Here is a 19,300-nt window from a genome sequence, read left to right as displayed (position 1 = left end):
CAACTCGACTCCTCATAAAGCATGTAGCATTGCTTTCATGCAAGGCAAACTGCCAACGATATTCCGTTTGAGCCTGTTTACTTCTGCTCAATTCAGGCTGTTGTAGTCATGTTCTGCAGTAAAACGTGAGAGGTACATCTCAGCAAATAGTAGACTCTGGTGGCGAGTGGGGCAAACTCAACCCAGACATCGTTACTTTCTGACCCCGACTCAACCTCAATTAAGCTTGACTCATCAACTCGATATCCAATCACAATCACGATGACAACGAGACTTAGAAACGCAAACCCATGTGACGGCTGCGCTTTACGTCGTGTAAAATGTGAAGAAGGAAAACCATGTCACGAGTGTCGACTCAGAGGCATCGAATGCACCGCCTTGAGAACCCGCAAGAAGCGTGGGCCAAAGGGCGGACCTCGAAGCACAACCAAAGAAAAAGTCGAGAGATTTCAACAGAGCATCAAGGGGACACATCCTTGTAACATTCAAGATGATGATCAATCGCAGTCCGACCCTTCCAGCTCTGTACCTCTCCCGCCTTATCGCTTACCACTCCACGAATATCAGCGTTTCCTCCAATTCTCAAAACGACCAGTATCTTCCATTTGGATGGTCATCAACCCCGACCACCTATTTACAAAAATCTCAGATAATCTTAACGACTATGAGTCTCATGCCCTAGCAGCCGCACTATGTGCTGCCACCATAGCTCAACTAAGACTACCAGAACATGCTGGCCCACGAAACACCCCTTCATCTCTTCAGTTTGCTACCGAGTGTCTTCAGCTAAGGGAACTTTATGATTATCGAGAGAGCTACAGTCTGGCTTCTGCACTCATACCCTTCTTTCTTCATGTTTACCACTCCAACGGCAATAAGCTACGAACCGCAGGCCTATTTCTAAGAGAGGCTGTAACGCAAGTTCAGCTCATGCAGCTTGGTTGTCCTGAGACATATTCGCATCTCACTAAGCAGGAGCAATCACTTAGACTTCGAATATACTGGCTTGTTCTCATCACTGAGAGGTACAGTAGACCTTAAACTTTCTGTCACGTTTGCTGACGTTTTGTCTTAGAACATATTCCGCGCAACATGGCTTGCAAGCAGTTCTCCAAGTCATCGATGTTTTCCCAGACACGCAAGATGACATGGCAGATGAACAACGAATGCAAGCTTTCATCTCCCTCACAAGACTCTTTGCATATCTCGAGAGTAACTTGACAACAATTTCATCAAACCAGCAGCCCCTTGAGAGACAAAAGCTGGTATCATATCAAGCCGCTCTGTGTCTCGACGCACATGACCACGCTGCTCGCGAAGCTCAAAGAGTTGACTTATTCGTCACCCGCCAATGGATCAGACTCATTCTATGGGAGTATACGGCTCGCCATTTTGCAATGTCATGTTACCCGGATGACGAAGCTTTCTCTCTTTTCCTTCCAGTCAAGATCGGCCACAAGATGCTCTCACTTTTTTCAATGGTGACAAATTCTGCCATCACAACCCACGGATATGGCATTGTAAGTGACAAATGGAGATAGTTTGTACTGAAATTGACTTTGATATCACAGGAACTTAAAGTATTCCGATTAGCAGATGCAATGCTTGATATCGTTGCGTGCACGCCATTTTCGGCTCATGGTAGTAGTATGCTTGTTGGTGCAGGAGAAATCTTATACTCTCTTCAACATGTATTGCACTCTGTTGGAGGACGAGACTCCGGCTTTCTGCACAAGATACAGAACCGAATGTCACAACTGGAGTTGACGACTGGATCATGGCCATATCTCGCCATATCAGACACAGAGGATGTAATAGAGGAGATAGAGAACGATGACGGCTTATGATCGTCTTTAACTTTTGTAATAGGTTAATATGAACACTGGAGTTCGAACCACGAGGCGCCCGAAGCCATACTCAAACCATGTTCAATTCACGAATTACATGTTTGCTAGAACGAAAAAGACCAGGCTATCCATTCACTTTGTTATTTCTAGCAATTCCCCTCATGTTATAAATAATTCAAGTTAAGTCCAGATTAAGAAGACTGTTTGTTTTATGCAAGACGTCGAGAAAACTATTTGCTGTTAGTCAGTAATAAGCTGCTCACTAACATCAAGCGAGCTTATCCCCTGTGGCTTAGTTGGCTAAAGCGTCCGACTGTTATTCATAGACAATCGGGAGATCGGAAGTTCGAGCCTTCCCGGGGGAGTTCTCTTTTGCTATTTGCAACTTTTGTTCAGTATTACTTTTTACTTGTTTTGGTAACGATAAAAGGTTATGGGGGATAAAAATGCACTGCACGTTTTGATTCAATCTTTCTTAGTTGATTTATATAGAGGAGCTGTAATGTTATCTGGTTCTGAGGTTACTCATTGGTCTGGGGTAGGTAGGTGCTGCAAATAGTGGTTTAGATAGTCGAGGTCGAGGTAATACAGTACGCCTTGTTACATGCAATACGCCGCAACTAAAAGAGCCAGCTGAGGTTATATATGCCGCTAAACCTGAATTGATCCTCCTTTACGAAAAAGACAACCTTATAGATGACGGGTTCGAGATATCCGAGATTGTGCTCAAACCGTCAATGCTGAACTCATGCGCCAAAGCGCTACATCTACCTGGATACAGCCAACACAGCCAGAACTAGACCAGAAGCAGTACCTACCCATCGCTATAGATTAGAAAGACCAGCGAATAGACAGACACCAGAGATTCAGCCGTGAAGGATCAATGGATTCAGTTTGAAGAGTCAGACCAATAAGCAAATTGCCAAGGATCCACATTGACAGGCACAATCGCCAAGTCTAACTCAATCTGTCGCTACCCAGCGCTGTAGGGCTGCTAGCTTACACTCGACGGCTGTGGCTGCGCCTTGTTACAGATGGAGATGCAGGGCAGATTGAGAGATAGGGACGATGACGAGAGTGATTGATCCTCGTACATGTTTATATAAAGACGATGTTGTCTACCTTGGAAAGTAAGCCATGTTTGAGCCACAGTCTACAAAACACTGTTGTACTTACACCGGACTTGACACCAATACACCATGGCAAATCCAACAAAAGACAATCTCTATGGCTATGATGCCAACAAGATCCTTCCCATTATTGCTTCTGTGATAATAGGAATATCACTCATAGGACATTATATTCAGAACACGTAAGTCATCGTCTAGGATGGATAAGCCCACACAAATACTGATTTGAGATAGCCGATACAAATTCTGGCGAGTTACATTCTTCATGTTCTACGCCGGTCTGTTCTTCTGCATCGGATGGGCAGTGAGAGCTATCTCAGTACGGAAACCCGACAGTCTTCCCTTATACATGATCTCGAGCATCTTCATCTACCTCGCTCCTCCGGTATACTCAGCTGCCGAATACAACACTCTTGGCCGCCTAATGCACTATCTGCCAATGCACTCCATCATCAACCCGAACCGAATTGTGTACATCTTTGTCTTCTTGGGTTCTCTTGTTGAGGTTCTGACTGCCATTGGTGCCTCATGGATGGCAGCCGGTAATGGTCGACAGGATGAGGACCGCCTAACATCTGGTGCAACCTTCATGGCCATCGCGGTTATTCTCCAAGGGACAATCGAGATCGGCTTCATTGCCATGGTCGGAGTTCTTCACAGGCGATGTTCCAAGGCCGATATGTTGCCTTCGAACGTACGAACTCTGTTCATCATGCTCTACGGCACCTCGATACTCATCCTCATCCGCTGCGTCTTCCGCGCCGTCGAGACGTTTGAGCTCAGGGACATTCTCTCTAGCGGAGAAGACAACAGCAACGCACTTATGAAACGCGAATGGCCCTTTTATGTTCTGGAAGCCATTCCTGTCGCTCTTTATACGTACTGGCTGAACATTATCCACCCTGGGCGATATCTACCTCACGACCAACGTCAATACCTCGACTTTGATGGCAAGACAGAACGCATGGGACCAGGATGGATCCATAAACGGCACTGGGTGATGTTTATCGCAGATCCGTTTGACTTCATCGGGATGTTGTCGATGAAGAAGAGAGATCCTTATTATCTCCGCCCGAATGAGTGGCCTGAGACGAATAACTGTTTTGCTCAGGGTAGAGGATCCAACGTCAAGCCGGGAAAGTACAAGGCGCTTTCCAAGAATGAATCGAATGAGTCGAGTGTCTGATGTAATGGTCAGGCAGGGGTGAGCAGATCTCGATGGGGGATCGTGTTTGAGATATATACCCTCTTGTATAGTATAGTAACCTTACTTCTCTTTTTTCCCGAAGCGTCTGTATGCAAGATAGACCTATGATAGTTTAAAATTCGTCACATTCTTAGTGTAAATATTTGTCAAGTTTAGGCATACTTTGGGATGTAATTATGGTGAGATTAGTCTTCTTCTATCATGTTTAGGCTATCAGGGTCCGATTATGTGATTGATGGATTCCGAGATGCATGCGGACGGGAATAAATTTAAACATATTCGTCAAGCTTACCTTATGTGCCTCACAAGATAAGTCCCTCTTCTTGGCTCTAAATTTGGGCCATGAAGGATCATGTCATCCGTGGATGTACTATATGTAAGCGGGACGATCGGTGACTTCATTGCCGGATGCGGCCCCACATGCATCCCGACAATGACGTCGCTTGGCGGGCACTGACAGAACTCTTGGCTGCGGCTGGTTTCCTTGGCCCACAGGGGAAAAAAGTCCGACGGCTCAAGGACTTCATTCGCAAATCACAGCTGTAAACCGCTATAATTATTAGCGGTTACACCGCATTACATGACCACCCCTGATGGATGATAACGATGGAGTTGGGATAGCTGATTCTTTAGTTGCTAGCTGCTTTACCGTTGCACCCGCACGTCAGACCCTTTTATCGTTGGGTCCGCCCCCCGTCCGTCTCATCAGGATCATGCTACCTTGGACCTCTAAATAAGTATCATGGCAACCCGCCCGCCTCACACGATTAGCTTAAAAACTAAACTTTGCCACTGAAATGGGCCCTTTTCTCCTTATGATCGATCCTCCACACATTTTTTCCAGTTTCTCCTTAGGACCAAGTTATCTGGTCTGGTCTGGTTTAGCTTAATCTCCAGTTTACCTCACCTCATTCTCGGCTTGGCCATTTCCTCTTCCTCCTCTCATCACTGCCATCGTCACCAACACCACGGCAACATACCACACCACATCACCAACTATACAACAATGCCTGAGGTGCGTAGGGGCAGCCTTGCGCCAGTGTCCGACTCGGCCCTCTCGTCGACAGATGTTCCTGAAGCTCCCGTGATCTCTCGTCCCTCGCAGTCTCATCAATCCTCGACTGATCGTGTGCGATTCAACCTTCCAGAGGAAGCAACTTCACCAATCTCACCGCGAGAGCCCCTCGACTCAGCGTTTGCAGAATTACCTCGACGGACATCTGAAGGTGCTCGGCGAACATCTGAGGGTGCTCGACGGAACTCGGATGCTCCAAGAAGGAGTTCAGATGCGCCTCGAAGAAGCCTGTCCTATGCCCAGCGACCCCAAGCAGACGCGTACTACGATTCTCGAGCCGCTACTCAAAAAGAATATCGACGACGAGCTACAACATTATTAGAGTACTACGACGAAAACCCCCATCTGCTACCGCAGCTCCCGTTTACATGGCATCATGGCTGGAAGCGCTGGCGACTCTTCATCTTCGCATTCCTGGTCTTTGTCGACGCATCCGCGGTCCCGATAGCTCTATACTACGGACTCAAATATGCAGGGGACGTTGAAGGATGGATCATCTTTGCGGTAGTTACTACAATCTGGGGTGGTCCCACGTACTTGGAATTCGCCATCCGCACCCTCCGATTGATCAAGGTGGATAGGTTCTACCGACCGCTAGGAACGAATCACCGGTGGTGCTTCGATATGCTGACGTACTCTTCCACCCTTACTATTTTTGTGGTTACTGCTTTGTTCATCATTGGCAGTGCACCTCATAATGTTTGGTTGAGAGTGCTATGCATGCCTGCTCCAGCTATTCTTTACTGCTATGGTGGTGTTCTGTTCCTTATTACGCTTTACCACCAGATGAACTGGCCAGCTCCTTTCCGCATCAGCTCAACTGCGAAGGGAGAAAAGGTATGTTGAGAAAATAAAAAAACTAGCAGTTGCCATACGCTAATTCTATGCAGGTCTTACCAGGTGTTTACTACTTCATCGAGGATGTTATCGCGGTTAATGCCCTTGGTGGCCGGCCGTATCGGGAAGCATTAGCAGCTCGATACAAAGCTAGCCCACGTTTCCGAGAGATGGTCTACAAACAATCCTGGTTCTGGTCCATCCCGGCGCTAGTACTCGCCGTCCCCCTTACCGTCATATCCGTCATTCCACAAGTTCCGGCAACCGGCGCTTATGGTGTTGCGTGGGCGGTTCCATTCTTGTGGGCCGCTGTTTGGGGTATCATCACCATCAAGTGGTGTAAGAGAGACATGAAGCGGGAGAGAGAGGAGTGGGAACTTGGAGTTGACCCTGAAAAAGAGATTAAGAGAAAGGGATCATCTATCGAGACGGCATCATAGTGGGGGTGTGAGAGTTTGGTGGTGGTGATTTAATGGCGAGCATGGTGGCATACACAATATCCGCAGGCCTTGGGCGTTTAGGAGTGAGAGCAGCACTAACGATAACGATCAGAATGAAGTGTAGCTACAGACGATGTCTCCATTCCATATCTGTACATACATAAATCTATTGATAACAACAAACAAACATGAACGAGAATCTGTTATCATATCACTTGAATCACTTGGAGTTGTGCATTAGCCCCCAGTTCTTAGTCGTGCGCACCACTAGAGCGACGCGTGTCTGTCACCACAACCACCGTCATGCTACTGTCATATCAGCACAGCCCCCAAGTCTCAGCATCCTCCGTTGTCTGAGCCAGAAAATAGATAGTATACAGTCAAGACGGTAGATCTCGGGGAGTCGGTACTAAATGTCTCCGAAAGAGTGGCATTTAGAACGGGTCTTTTTTGGTGTCTCATTGTCATATGACTTTGACTCCCGATGAAGCCGAAGTGTCGGGCCTGTGCATTGATATCAAAGTTTAACTGGTGATGGCGGCATAGTAATCCTTGTCAGGTAAGGTTAATTCTTGAGAGGTCATTGGAAGCTATTCATTGGTGAATTTTGTAATGTCATCTTGAGCACTGCCGAGGTCAATCATCAAAGTTGCATGGTTGTAAAGAGAATGTTGAACTCGTCAACTCAATAGGATCCTGATACTAACAACAATTGACCAACTCTTTGATAACCTAGATAGAAGTTGTACCAGTAATTCTGATAAATTCTCTCTCCTGATCTTTCCAGACCTTTTCCACAAGACCTTCCCTCTTGAAACCATCAAGCAGCTTGACAACTTCACCCGAAGCACTCTCACCATCCCAATCAACGCTATAGACACCACTTCCCTTATTCCCATCAGTACCAACAGCAACTTCTTCCTCTTTGATACCGTTCTCACTACCCTCTTTACCAGGATATCTCCCAGTCAAACACAACCACGCATGTCTCTCTCCACACTCCTCCTTAGGTAACCACTGTCTCCTAACAGTCATGCTGACCTTGAACCAATACTTCATAACCTGCATCATGAAACCGTCTCCACTGCGGATTAGGTTTGTATCAACAGAGCCAGGGAAGTTGTGGATGAAGGAAACTTCTGGTGCTTGACGGGCCAGTGCTTCCAGGGACAGAGTTAAGGCTGAGCACATATGTCCTCGGGAGTTGTGAATGCTAGTGAAGGGGATGTTGCGAGCTGCTATGTCGTCGGAGAAGAGCTTACCTTCGTGTGTACCAGCCATGACGCTTATTACACGACGAAGAGACGGTGCCTTCTTTAGAAGTGGGAGGAGATTGACTGCGAGACGGTTGCGAGAGTAGATAGTTAGGCCGGTGACCAGAGGCAGTCCTTCTTCGGTATCTAAGTCTATCAGTATACGTAAAGTAATGATCAGATGGCTTTATAGGAAACTTACCAACGCCAATTCTTAGTGTCCCCTGACTTAAGAACAAAACATTCAAGACTGTCTCCTTGCTTTTGATATCCCGACAAACCTCATCTACGTTCTTCAACAAGCTCATGTCCTTCTTGATGAAGATGTATTCTCCTTCGGGATTCAACTCCTCCAGCTCACTTTGTAATCCATCACCCGCTTCTTGAGAACGACCGATGTAATAGATCTTGGGTCGTGTAGTATATTTGGCAAATGCTTTGAGAGCTGTTTCGCCAATACCTGCTGTCGCACCAGCGAAGATGGCGACGAGGCCAGCTGGGAGCTTTGAAGCAGCCGAGGCGTTGGTTTGTTGGACTTGGGAGAGAGAAACCATTGTTGACAAGCTGATAAAACAGATGGCTCCAAGTCTTAATATTGACTGGAAATACCTGGTTCTTTTATACTGCTTTTGACTCCCTCGTTTATGGACTCTGATAGTCTCACCAGCTTCAACTATACCACATCCAATAGCATCACGACCTGAATACGAAAACTGGTTAGCGCCGGGAATGTGGTGGAGCAACCCTCAGAAGGATGAAACCGAGTGCGAAGGCTGGAGTTAACGACTTATCACTGAAGGCCTAAAGGAAGCACTTCACAATGTATTATGACGTGTTTGACTCTGTGCTTGTGTTGGTCTAAGTTATGCTGAGCAACAGATGAACCAGTCCTGATTAGTTGCCAACATGCGCCCTCATTCCTATGACGCAAATACCTTCAGCCCCTCAAACACATGTTCTAGAACTCATCAGACTTATTAGACCAGCTATTCAGGCAGGTAAATTAAATATGCAAAATGACTTATAGTGTCAGCAGCCCACTGCTCGCTTCAACATACGCTATTCCTAAGAATGCACTCCCATAAGAAAAAGAATACACAAAAGAAACGGAATGATAACGCCGTATCCTCAAGCCTGACTCAAACCAGGCTGTTTACCCTTTCCAAGGGTCTAATATGCCATGTTGTTATGTCCTAGCCGTTGGTACAAAAGAAGTTGATATATAATACGGGTGGGTGACAAATGAAATGTGTTTCGGTTCGGTTATGTCCATGTCTGGTCTCGTATCGTCTCATCGTTGATGGGCCAAATCGACAGGCCGCATCATGCATTATGAATACCGCTCATGAAAAGTTACAATCCCCCCCCCCAAAGACGAAGAAGATATAATAATGTCGTGATCCCCTTTTTACAACTGCCCCATCATTTTACCCCCCCATCTTCCTCCTCATGTAGTTCATCCACTTTGTACACCCACAGTTCATCGCTCAGGGCGGGGAGGCTCGGCCTGCCATCCGTTGATATATGCCATCAACCCCATGCCAAATAGTACAACGCCAAGCATTGAGGCATAAGGTAGCGCGGCTTGGAGGCGCTGGTCCTGTCCACGCACGACACCCTTTTGGGTTGCTGGTGTGATCGTGCTGGCCCGAGACAACGTCGGTGCGTCCAACGCTTCATCAGCAGTAGCGGGGTCGACGGCCTCTGCTTCTCCAGTGGCGCTTTTAGAAACCCCAGAGTCAGCATTAGACTCGCCAACAACAGCACCATCGGCATCAGCGTCTCGCTTCCTCGACCTCGATCGAGCTTTCTTCTCGGCTGCTTCTCGAAGTGCTTCCTCAGCACGGAGCTGAACGACCATCTCGGCGAGCGTCTTCCTATCAGCATCTCTCTCTGACTCTACAGTCTCACATCGCTGCTTCCACTCTTCCATCTGCTCTTTCATATCCCGCATCTGACTCTCCATCATGTCAATTCGACTTTGAAGGGCAGCGGCTGTCTCTTGTGCAGTATCGACAGCAGGGGTCTCGTCATTAGCCTCTGGTTCAGGAGCTTCAGGGACAGACTTGTCTTCTGTGGCTTCAGACACCTCTTCCGAGGCTACGCTTCCAGGTACAGCTGACCCGTTCATATGCACAGTCGCGGACTCTTCCAAGCGCTTGGCGAGCTCTTCTGCTTCCTCTCGTGCACACCTCTCCTTCTGCAGCATTTCTTCCAATTCCCGCATCCGTGCTGTTTGTGAGTCGATATCTCGCTTAGCGTTGTTGAGAGCCTCGGTAAGTTGAACAATCTGGCTGAGATTATCAGGCCGGATAGGTGAGTTAGGAGGACCAGACTTCGGTCGCTCAGTTGGGCCACGCTTAAGTGAAGGCACATCAGGCTTCTCGGGAAGAGGCTGTTGGGGAGGGGGAGCAGGAGGATCAGAAAACCGTGCTTTGGGGTCGGCACGGAATGGCGTCCCCATCCCATTTACAATTGATTGAGGTTTAGAGGGTTCAAGGCCTTCGGGCTTCTCAAGGTCCTTGAGGTCGTCTTTGGACAATAGTGTGTGGACGAACTGATTAGTGCGGCCCAGATCCTGTGCTTGAAGTCGAGCATTGCGCATTTCGTTCTGAAAAAATTAGCCTAATCATCGCAACGGATTCGAGTATGACGTACCGCAAGCCGTTTTAATATTTGATCAGTAGCAACAGGGGCAAGAAAGAAAGGTCTTTGCTGTGGCATTCCATTGGCTTGCATGTTCATAACACCAGCGCCATTGGGCATCATGCGACCGTTGCTGGCCATAGACGCATTACTGTTTGTGCGGCCTCGCAGCTGCATAGGCCCTGAAGGCATCATCATAGCGCCATTAGCTGGGTCGAGGTCGCCAAAGTTCATATCCATGACATTGCTCGACGCGCTAAGAAAGCCAGCATGCTCGACCTTGGCAGCCACTTTGTGGTGGACGACTGTTTTCTGATCTTCGCTGACAATGTCGATGCCAAGCTCAAGATGATCGGAAGTCTGCAGTTCATGCGGCTCGGATTCGCGATTTTCTTGTGATAGACGAGTACCGTTGACAAACGTTCCGTTCGAGGACTTGACATCTCGTATATAAATTTTGCCATTGCGTTCCGCATAAATTTCAGCGTGTTGTCTGGACAGCACTTTACTGTCGAAGAAACCGTTGGTTGGGGTCGGGATGGTCTTTTGGTTTGTTTGTCGGCCTATACGGAGGCTTTCGGGGGCAAAAGGAACAGCGATTGTTTTTCGTTCAAAGGTACCGTTGAGTGATAATAGATATAGAACCGGTTGGCCAGGAGGAACTTGTTCGGCACTCATGGGCCGCATCATTCCTTGAGACGTCATCTGAACCTGGCCAGGGCCGGCCTGTACAGGCCCATGGGCCGTAATCATGCCTTGACCTCTGCCAGCGGGCAGTCTAGACATGTCCTGTTGTTGAAATTCCCCTTTTCCTGGCGGCCAGGGGGCTTTCGGTTGGGGCCGTTTTCGAGGTGCGCCGTTAGCCGACCATTGGGTCAAATCTGAAGTTGAAGACAATGGAGTGCCGCCATTAGCGTGGGAACCGTTCGAGGCAACTGTGGTAGCAGAAGAGTTCGAAGATGTCGAAGAAACAGACGACGATGAGTTGGATCGAGTAAGGGTCTTGCGGGGCGCGAACATGCCAATACCACCTCGAACTTCTTCCGAATTCATTTGATGGTTCCCGTTAATCGGACCCCATGCTGGTCTTGACGTGGAGAAGTTTTGTGGATTTGCGACTGCAGTCATGAGGATAATTGATGCTCAGCGTGTTGCGGCCGATAAACGCAGCGTCGAAGATATAAAGATGCCGGATATGGAAGTAAGACGTGTGCGGCTCGCGCGCCTAAGAGGCTGATGTCACTCCACCGGCAGGTCGGAGGCTGAATGGATTTATGATGGCGGGATCGAAGAAAAACGTTGTAGTTTTGATGAAATGCGATTGAATTTCGAATACTTTAAGGTGGCTTGACGTTGCTGGTGGACAAGAAAAATCATGAGCTCGTGGCTGGGAACAGGTTTTGGTAATGAAGAATTGAGGCGATCGGCGATGACCCCTTCGGACCAGGGACAGGAGGTCAAGAGGCGAGTCGGGCCAGCGACAGCCAAGATGGGTGCTTCACTCACCAAGCACGAGGATATCGCGATGTCGGAATATGGTTTCACGTCGCAAGAGACGATAGTTCAGAAGGCTTCAGGGCCGTGAATGAGTTGATGAGAGGTTGCCGTAACAGTGACAGTATGGGGGAGGTCTCGCTAAGCGCTGCTTGGCGTGTTGGCGTGTTCAAATTTGGAGCCCCCGGTCGACAACTCTCAGCTCAGGCACACGGAGTACAGAGCACAGTGGAGCACACGCCCAAAGACTCTGGCATGTGCTCACTGCTAGCATAACCCCAGCACCACAAGAAACAAAGGCTTGAGCGTCAGAGATTGTCTTGTAAGTGAAAGATAATTGCCTGAAAAAACCACAAACCATCAAATCCCTCTTGCGAGTCGGAACCGCCTAGTGGAGCCATATCTTGACCCACGAGAGGGACCACGTGACAATTTCTTCACAGTAAAGATATGTCACCTTTTTGTCCCGCACTGTACGGGACAATGATCCGTGCCTCAAGTCCCGCACCGACCTTTCTCCGAACCCTGATTCCACTTTAGCCATTTAGCCAATGAGAGTAAACCTCGAGAGGTCATTCGGGTTCGAGGAAAGTCGTCGTATGAAGAGAGCTTCATCAGCAATTGCTATACTTTGCGCTGCGCCATTTCAACAAAGTTCGCCGACCACGATCGATAGTTCAGCACACGCAACAACTCACAAACCTTGCATAGAGACCTACCACGCTCGCAATGCCTCCCGTCGCTCCTATCAATGCTGGCCAGCATGGCCCCTCCAACGTGGATAAACGTAGGCTGATATCATTCTCATGGCATTGGGTGTTGGCTAACGAGTTCACAGTCAAGATGGGTGCCATGATGGGTGGAAGTACGACCTACTCCTTGTTAAGCTCTTGTTCGCTGTGAAAGATACTGACATGGCATAGCTGTTGGTGTCATCATGGGTTTTGTCTTTGGTTCGTCTGCAACTGGGTGCGCTGCCTCAGCTCTGAGGTCATAACTAATGATGACCAGGAACTGTCAACATTTTCCGATACGGAGCCGGCCCTAACGGCATTATGAGAACCCTCGGTCAATACATGCTTGGCTCCGGAGCAACTTTTGGGTATTTCTGACACGAGCCCCAACGACTTACACGAGTGCTAACCACGGCCCTATAGCTTCTTCATGTCCATTGGTAGCGTCATTCGATCCGACGCCGACCCCAAACTTCACGAAATGTACATGCGAGCTCAACGTCGGCCTATAATGTTGATGGCCAACCCCGCGTGGAGGAAATCATGAGAGCAGCATATCATACGAGACGAGAGCAATACCCAGTCGACTTCGACTTCCACCCTGTACAGTCTGGCATCTGATGGCCGCAATCTGTAAAATACATATCAAAATTATTTCGAAATGGACCAATCTATTGTCAAGTCTCAGGCCCACCATCGATACAGTGCATCAGACCAGTCAGAGATGTCTGTTGGTCTCACGATGCGAGGGTTTTTTGTTATGCTGTCAGACCTTGCAGACCGCTGCGTTTTCCGGGTTCAAGTGACCCGATTATATGTGACTGCATTTAAAAGATTACACAACAATCTTTGAGAGGCGGCGAGAGAGGTGTGGCGTTCAACATAAGCCCTTAGCCGTCCAGGTTACATTTCCTTACAGACATGATCGACACACCACTACCCTTACGCGACCCAGCATGTTGGCCTATCCCACAGCTGCTGATACGAGGTGACAACAACAACCACGCTCGATGTTGTCGAGCAGCTGGAAGTTCTTGACGCTTAAACTTTCCATAAGCTAACCGCTTTGGCTCATGCAATTTAGTCAATGGCGTTCAATAGCTTATTATCGCATCCTCTTTTTTGCATATGCAGTAGGAAGTCAACCCTGCTTTTGCACAACTGGCGCCATGCTTCTTCGCTATTGGTGATCGGTCCAGTGGTCTGAGGGAATTGCTTTTTAGAGGACAGCTGAGAGCGAACTCTAAGTCTCACAACTTATGCATATTGAACAACATCGTGCATTGATGTCATATTTCTTGGGTTGTGTGTCAGTGATTGTGCTGTTACATCGAGTTGAATCGTTGTTATGCGGTCCATTTGAAAGCATGATCACATGCCTTTGAAGCTGACATGCTGACTTTGCTAGGCTCTTTGACGTCTGGATTGCTATCTCTCGACATTACGAGATTATTGATCAGTCGATCGCAATTGGCGCTTTTATGGCACCAATTACCAAATGAGGAACCCCCCGGCTCACACGCTTTTGAATTGTTGGAGCTTGCTGTTGTTGGGCTGCATCGTGCAGTCGCCAATCATGACTGAGCAAACTCAAGACAAGGTTAAATCTACACGATCGATGCTTGCCCTTCTACATACAGTCAGAAATAGTTGGAGAGGCGGTTGCCTTCAGGGCATCAACCAATGTCTGAACTGTATTTTCTGACGCTTGTCTCGTGAACTGGCACTAGCTTATCACGCTTGGTACCAACGCCAATATCAGCAACTTTTGCGGGCAATCTTTTCGTATTTCTGCTCGAATTACTTACTGCTTAAGCTCAATTGGACCCACTACGTTTCTTTTACGTACCTGACTACTCAGAAAAACGGTCTGCCTGAAACGCCTGTTCAGCTGTCTAGGATCATTGCATCTGTTGGGCGGGACGGGCTACGATCTGGGTATACCCCAGTTGCAAATCATCAAAAATGCTTAACCATAACACGGCAAGTCGAGATACGGATGTTCAAGATGTACGACCCAGTGGAGATCTCGTGTCTATTTTCCGCATCCATTGTCTAAGGCTGAGGCAACTAAGACGGCGGTAATTCCGCCACACCAGGCACACCAGGCACACCCAATATCCCTACCACAACATCCTCACATCATGGGCCGGTGAAGTTTGACGTCTTCTCTCTGATAGGGCAATATACTTTTACGAATTGCACTTTTTGGTGTGCTGACCGTCATCATGGCTTGCAGCTGTCCTGGTGCATGTAAGGCCTCGCCATGTCGTCCTCTCTCACCAAACTCTGGTCCTCAATATGACTACAACACCTCTTATGGATATGGGACTCAGCCATGCAGGCTTAGTCCATGATAACCGAGAGTAGTCAAGGTTGACCCGTATGCGATCGCCCATTTCTCGCAGATGAGGCTTGATCCCGCGGGTCTTCGGCACATGCCTTGTCCTAAGATAGTGGTTCCTTCTGCAGTGGCTGTCGATGGACTGAGCTCATCAACACGCCCCTCTTGGCTATATAGACCAGTGTTGGTTCCTGTGAGAAGATGGCACATCTCAGCACCCTACCTCCATAGAGACTCCTCGCTATTCAAGCCCTCTGTGCAATATGGGTAATACCAACAGCAGTCCATTCAATCTCGGGGACCTGGGACAATTGTCCCAGTTGCAGACTAATGGGTAAGGCACTATGCTGCCGAATATCTGTATATATGAACTGATCTATTCATAGAGAGTCCTCGTACGGCACGTTTGATGCACCTGACCTGCCAACTTTCCTCGCTGATAACCCTACTCCTAATGGCTATCCTTGGAGTACCATGAATTCCCAAACCAATTACTATCAGGACCAACCAAATACTGGAGTCATTAGGAGGTACGACTTCACTGTCAGTCGGGGGATGATCGCCCCCGACGGCTATGAGCTGTCCACAATCCTCGTGAACGGGCAATTTCCTGCGCCTCTGATTGAAGCAAACTGGGGTGACACCATCCAAGTCACTGTTCATAACGACATGGACGATGAGGGTGTTTCTTTGCATTGGCATGGTATCCTTCAGAAGGGAATGCCCTGGGAAGATGGCGTTCCGGGTGTAACCCAATGCCCGATCCCACCTAAAAAGAGTTTCACTTATCAGTTTCTGGCCGACCTGTATGGAACAAGTTGGTACCACTCTCATTATTCCGCCCAAGTTGCTGCTGGTTTATTCGGTCCATTGGTCATATATGGACCACGAGAAAAGAAAGACTACGACATCGATATTGGGCCTGTTATGTTGAGTGATTGGTACCACAAAGAGTATTTCGACCTTGTTGAGGAGATAATGAAACCCGGCGGCAATGGGGTTGTTCTTTCTGACAGCAATCTTATCAACGGAAAGATGAACTTCAACTGCTCCAGTGTGGCACCGGGAGACAAGACGCCCTGCAAAAGCAATGCTGGTATCTCCAAATTTCGTTTCAAGCGCGGTAAAGTCCACCGCTTACGCCTCATCAACCCAAGCGCTGAAGCCATACAACGATTTTCTATTGATGGTCACACAATGAAGGTCATTGCGAATGACTTTGTTCCAGTACAGCCGTATGATACCAAAGTTGTAACTCTTGGAGTTGGCCAACGCACAGATGTACTGGTCAGAGCTGATGGCAAATTGGACTCATACTGGATGCGCAGCAACATTTCTGCCATCTGTAGTCTGGGTCGTGCCCCAGCTGCTCTTGCGGCAATTTACTACGATAATACAAATCAGAAAAAAGCACCCAGATCACAGGCTTGGGACATCCCCGATCCAGGGACTTGCGCCAATGATGATTTGAGTATAACAAAGCCTGTGATGAAGCTGCCTTTACCTCCAGCTGACAAGACTATTGAGCTTGATATTAGCTCATTCAAAAACGCAAGCAATGTCACGCTTTGGACACTGGGAGGAGTGGCTGCAAGGATAAACTACAATAGTCCAACTCTGCTCCTCAGCAAGCTTGGCAATCACACATTCGAGCCTGAATGGAATGTGATAAATACTGGAAAGGCAAAGAGTGTAAGGGTGGTTGTCAATAACAAGACTCCCGTGGCGTGAGTACTCAGCAAAATGGATGCGGCTCCTTACAGTTACTGACAATGAATTCTGCTTAGACATCCAATGCACTTACACGGCTTCAACATGTACGTCCTACATGAGGGGCCAGGTTCCTGGGATGGAACAATCATAAACAGACACAATCCACAGCGTCGCGATGTCGTTCAGATTCGGGGCAATGGTCATCTTGTAATACAGTTCGATGCCGGAGAAAACCCGGGTACGTTTGCCTCCCCTGACTCACTCAGCCTTATGATAATCACCCCTTTCTGCGGTCATGGTTGCATCGTGCTGACACGCATTTGCTCATAGGTGTATGGCCGTTCCATTGTCACATCGCGTGGCACGTCTCGGCAGGATTTCTCACGCAGTTTCTCACAAATCCAGATCAAGTCAAGAAACTACGTGTACCGAACGTGGTGGCTGAGACGTGTCGGCAGTGGGGACACTGGACACTTTCAAATATCCCGGCACAGATCGACAGTGGACTGTAAGCAAATGTGATCCTGGGGTGTCTTCTCTTCGTTCCTTGTCATTATTTCGTAAAGTTGGTGTCAGTCTGTATGATGAGCATGATGTGATATGAGATCAGGGCCAGTCTGATTCAAGGTATATTCTCCTATATACGGATACTCTATAGCAAAAGCTACAGCATATGTCAAGTAACATGGAACTTAGTAGCATGGTAATGATAAACCAATTCTTTCATTAGACTGACTCTCGCATTGATCTAGTCAATGTGGACTATCTATGTAACCGTACCCTATTGCATTTCATCGTGATCAACATAAAGAAACTCATCTAATCATCTACCATCAGTGTATAATGAGCAGGAAGTTGCAACCTTTTACACCGACCCCATTTTCGTACACCTTGAAGTGTCGGAACGCCCCACCTGTACTCATAGTACTTAATGAGTAACTACTTCTCCTCGTTGCTGAGAGCTGCTGGTACAGTTCCTTCTTTTGTAGGCTCTGCCTTTGATGTCTCTGCCTTTGGTGGCTCTTCTTCGGGGGTTTGTGGCTTAGGCGGCTCTGTGACTAAAGACTCTGTCTTGCTTGCTTCGGCTTCGAGCTGCTCAACTTGGGCTCGATCTAGTTTAGGTTGTTGAGTCTTGGGCGTCTCCTTGGTATCAATTTCCAGATCTGTAGTAGCTGTAGCTGTTTCTGGTTCTCGTTGCTTGTCGTCGTCCTTTGACTTTTCCGAAACAGTGGGACCATCCTTGTGCTTCGTGGGCTCTTTTTCCAATGGCACGCCTTCGTCACTCTCGTCAATAACGACAGCACCAACTTCGGCGGCCAAGCGCTCAACCTCATCCTGTACATCATCCTTCTCTCTACCGCCGAGCTGTCGATCTGCCTCAGCATCGCCCACGGTCTGTCTCCAGAGCTTCTCAAGCTCGTCTCGCCAACCAAGCGCATTAGCAAGCTTGCGAATACCGGCATCGCAATCGCCGAGCTCCATCACATCATCAGATCGGGTTCCAATTTGGCCCACCTTTTCCATGTTGAAAAGCACACGGGGCTTGCCCTCTTGCGCCATGCCTGGGAGAGCAGCGAAGGGGTAAACGGTGAGACTGGTACCCACGATCAAAACTAGGTCGGCCATGGCTACTTGATACGTATTGTTGTCGAATGCCTTGGGCAGAGCCTCGCCAAAGAAGACAATATCTGGCTTGACAAGTCCCTTGCACCCCTCCTTGTCGCAATGAGGAACCTTGCCTCCAAAGACGTGCTCCTTCATCTTCTCATCCGGGTATTCCTCCTTGCACTCGATGCAGCGCTGTGTCGCAAAGCTTCCATGGGCTTCAATAATCTTGTCCGAAGGTACTCCAGCTACGCGCTCAAGGCAATCGATGTTCTGCGTGAAGAGCATCTGGAGAAGACCCTTGCGGGCGAGGAGGGCGATGAAGGCATGCGAGACGGTCGGAGAGAATTTCCCTGGATATAGTTCGTTCGCTAGAACATAGAAGGGCTCGGGGTGATTGCGAAAGTAAGAGATGTCGAATACGGCTTCGGCGTAAGGCAGATTGAGGCGGGCAAGGTTGGCATAAAGACCTGTTCCGGGCGATCGAAAGTCGGGGACTGATAGCTTTATTAGATATGTTTTTAGTTTGACGCCAGTCCAATTACTCACTTCCAGCAGCAGTGGAGATACCAGCGCCAGTCAAGACAACAATTCGCTTGCTCCGACCCGTCTTGATATACTCGGCGACAGCATCAAGGCTCCGCTCAGTGAGTGTTACGGGCGGGCCGCCATAACTCATAGAGGACTCTTCCTGGCCCATTTTGCGATTAAACCAGCGAGGGCCACGCGGTCCAGGCTTATTCTTGTTTTTGCGTCTTCGACCTATTTTGGCGGCAATGAAAGCAAAAATAATGCTGCTTCCTCTAGCGATGCTGATTGCGCATGCATGCAGAATGCAGGGTGGGAGTAGGCGGGCGTCAAGGTGGGGGATATTCTGATTTACATCATTTTTTACTTGTAGTCTTATCGATAAGGATATAAGTGAGATACATGCTTCAAGGCAACAAAGAAATGAGTCGCAGCCTGGACAAGATG

General features: G+C 48.3%; 9 protein-coding genes and 1 non-coding gene across 10 annotated transcripts; 7 read left to right on the top strand and 3 right to left on the bottom strand.

The window, feature by feature from the left end:
* The first annotated feature begins 197 nt into the window (after positions 1 to 197).
* Positions 198 to 2,000, top strand: FOIG_06107 (uncharacterized protein). The gene is made up of 3 exons (XM_031205082.1): positions 198 to 1,025; positions 1,076 to 1,520; positions 1,572 to 2,000. The coding sequence occupies exons 1-3, from the start codon at positions 262 to 264 to the stop codon at positions 1,845 to 1,847; spliced, it is 1,485 nt and encodes a 494-aa protein (XP_031065331.1). The 5' UTR covers positions 198 to 261; the 3' UTR covers positions 1,848 to 2,000.
* A 128-nt stretch (positions 2,001 to 2,128) lies between these two features.
* On the top strand, positions 2,129 to 2,212 carry FOIG_06106. Its single transcript has one exon. It is a non-coding gene; the product is annotated as a tRNA-Asn (tRNA).
* An 834-nt stretch (positions 2,213 to 3,046) lies between these two features.
* On the top strand, positions 3,047 to 4,398 carry FOIG_06105 (uncharacterized protein; the record flags this gene model as incomplete). Its single annotated transcript, XM_031205081.1, has 2 exons — positions 3,047 to 3,159; positions 3,212 to 4,398. The coding sequence occupies 2 exons, from the start codon at positions 3,047 to 3,049 to the stop codon at positions 4,161 to 4,163; spliced, it is 1,065 nt and encodes a 354-aa protein (XP_031065330.1). The 3' UTR covers positions 4,164 to 4,398.
* A 166-nt stretch (positions 4,399 to 4,564) lies between these two features.
* On the top strand, positions 4,565 to 6,844 carry FOIG_06104 (uncharacterized protein). The gene is made up of 2 exons (XM_031205080.1): positions 4,565 to 6,096; positions 6,150 to 6,844. Exons 1-2 carry the CDS (start codon positions 5,191 to 5,193, stop codon positions 6,534 to 6,536), a joined length of 1,293 nt encoding a protein of 430 aa, XP_031065329.1. The 5' UTR covers positions 4,565 to 5,190; the 3' UTR covers positions 6,537 to 6,844.
* A 424-nt stretch (positions 6,845 to 7,268) lies between these two features.
* On the bottom strand, positions 7,269 to 8,343 carry FOIG_06103 (uncharacterized protein; the record flags this gene model as incomplete). The annotated part of the gene is made up of 2 exons (XM_031205079.1): positions 7,269 to 7,936; positions 7,992 to 8,343. 2 exons carry the CDS (start codon positions 8,341 to 8,343, stop codon positions 7,269 to 7,271), a joined length of 1,020 nt encoding a protein of 339 aa, XP_031065328.1.
* A 926-nt stretch (positions 8,344 to 9,269) lies between these two features.
* On the bottom strand, positions 9,270 to 11,563 carry FOIG_06102 (uncharacterized protein; the record flags this gene model as incomplete). Its single annotated transcript, XM_031205078.1, has 2 exons — positions 9,270 to 10,400; positions 10,448 to 11,563. The coding sequence occupies 2 exons, from the start codon at positions 11,561 to 11,563 to the stop codon at positions 9,270 to 9,272; spliced, it is 2,247 nt and encodes a 748-aa protein (XP_031065327.1).
* A 247-nt stretch (positions 11,564 to 11,810) lies between these two features.
* Positions 11,811 to 12,020, top strand: FOIG_06101 (uncharacterized protein; the record flags this gene model as incomplete). Its single annotated transcript, XM_031205077.1, has 1 exon — positions 11,811 to 12,020. One exon carries the CDS (start codon positions 11,811 to 11,813, stop codon positions 12,018 to 12,020), a length of 210 nt encoding a protein of 69 aa, XP_031065326.1.
* Positions 12,021 to 12,504: 484 nt separating this feature from the next.
* Positions 12,505 to 14,305, top strand: FOIG_06100 (uncharacterized protein). The gene is made up of 5 exons (XM_031205076.1): positions 12,505 to 12,716; positions 12,768 to 12,794; positions 12,853 to 12,882; positions 12,941 to 13,031; positions 13,087 to 14,305. The coding sequence occupies exons 1-5, from the start codon at positions 12,659 to 12,661 to the stop codon at positions 13,208 to 13,210; spliced, it is 330 nt and encodes a 109-aa protein (XP_031065325.1). The 5' UTR covers positions 12,505 to 12,658; the 3' UTR covers positions 13,211 to 14,305.
* Positions 14,306 to 14,318: 13 nt separating this feature from the next.
* On the top strand, positions 14,319 to 17,446 carry FOIG_06099 (uncharacterized protein). The gene is made up of 4 exons (XM_031205075.1): positions 14,319 to 15,341; positions 15,394 to 16,734; positions 16,795 to 16,958; positions 17,051 to 17,446. The coding sequence occupies exons 1-4, from the start codon at positions 15,271 to 15,273 to the stop codon at positions 17,230 to 17,232; spliced, it is 1,758 nt and encodes a 585-aa protein (XP_031065324.1). The 5' UTR covers positions 14,319 to 15,270; the 3' UTR covers positions 17,233 to 17,446.
* FOIG_06098 (NAD-dependent histone deacetylase SIR2) lies at positions 16,991 to 19,201 on the bottom strand. Its single transcript, XM_031205074.1, has 2 exons — positions 18,875 to 19,201; positions 16,991 to 18,822 (listed from the first exon to the last, which is right to left on the bottom strand). The coding sequence occupies exons 1-2, from the start codon at positions 19,023 to 19,025 to the stop codon at positions 17,660 to 17,662; spliced, it is 1,314 nt and encodes a 437-aa protein (XP_031065323.1). The 5' UTR covers positions 19,026 to 19,201; the 3' UTR covers positions 16,991 to 17,659.
* Positions 19,202 to 19,300: the final 99 nt, after the last annotated feature.

Source organism: Fusarium odoratissimum, assembly GCF_000260195.1.
Source record: "Fusarium odoratissimum NRRL 54006 unplaced genomic scaffold supercont1.8, whole genome shotgun sequence".
Taxonomy (NCBI): Eukaryota; Fungi; Ascomycota; class Sordariomycetes; order Hypocreales; family Nectriaceae; genus Fusarium; species Fusarium odoratissimum.
Note: the sequence above shows the minus strand (reverse complement) of the source record. Positions and strands in the feature narration are given on the sequence as shown.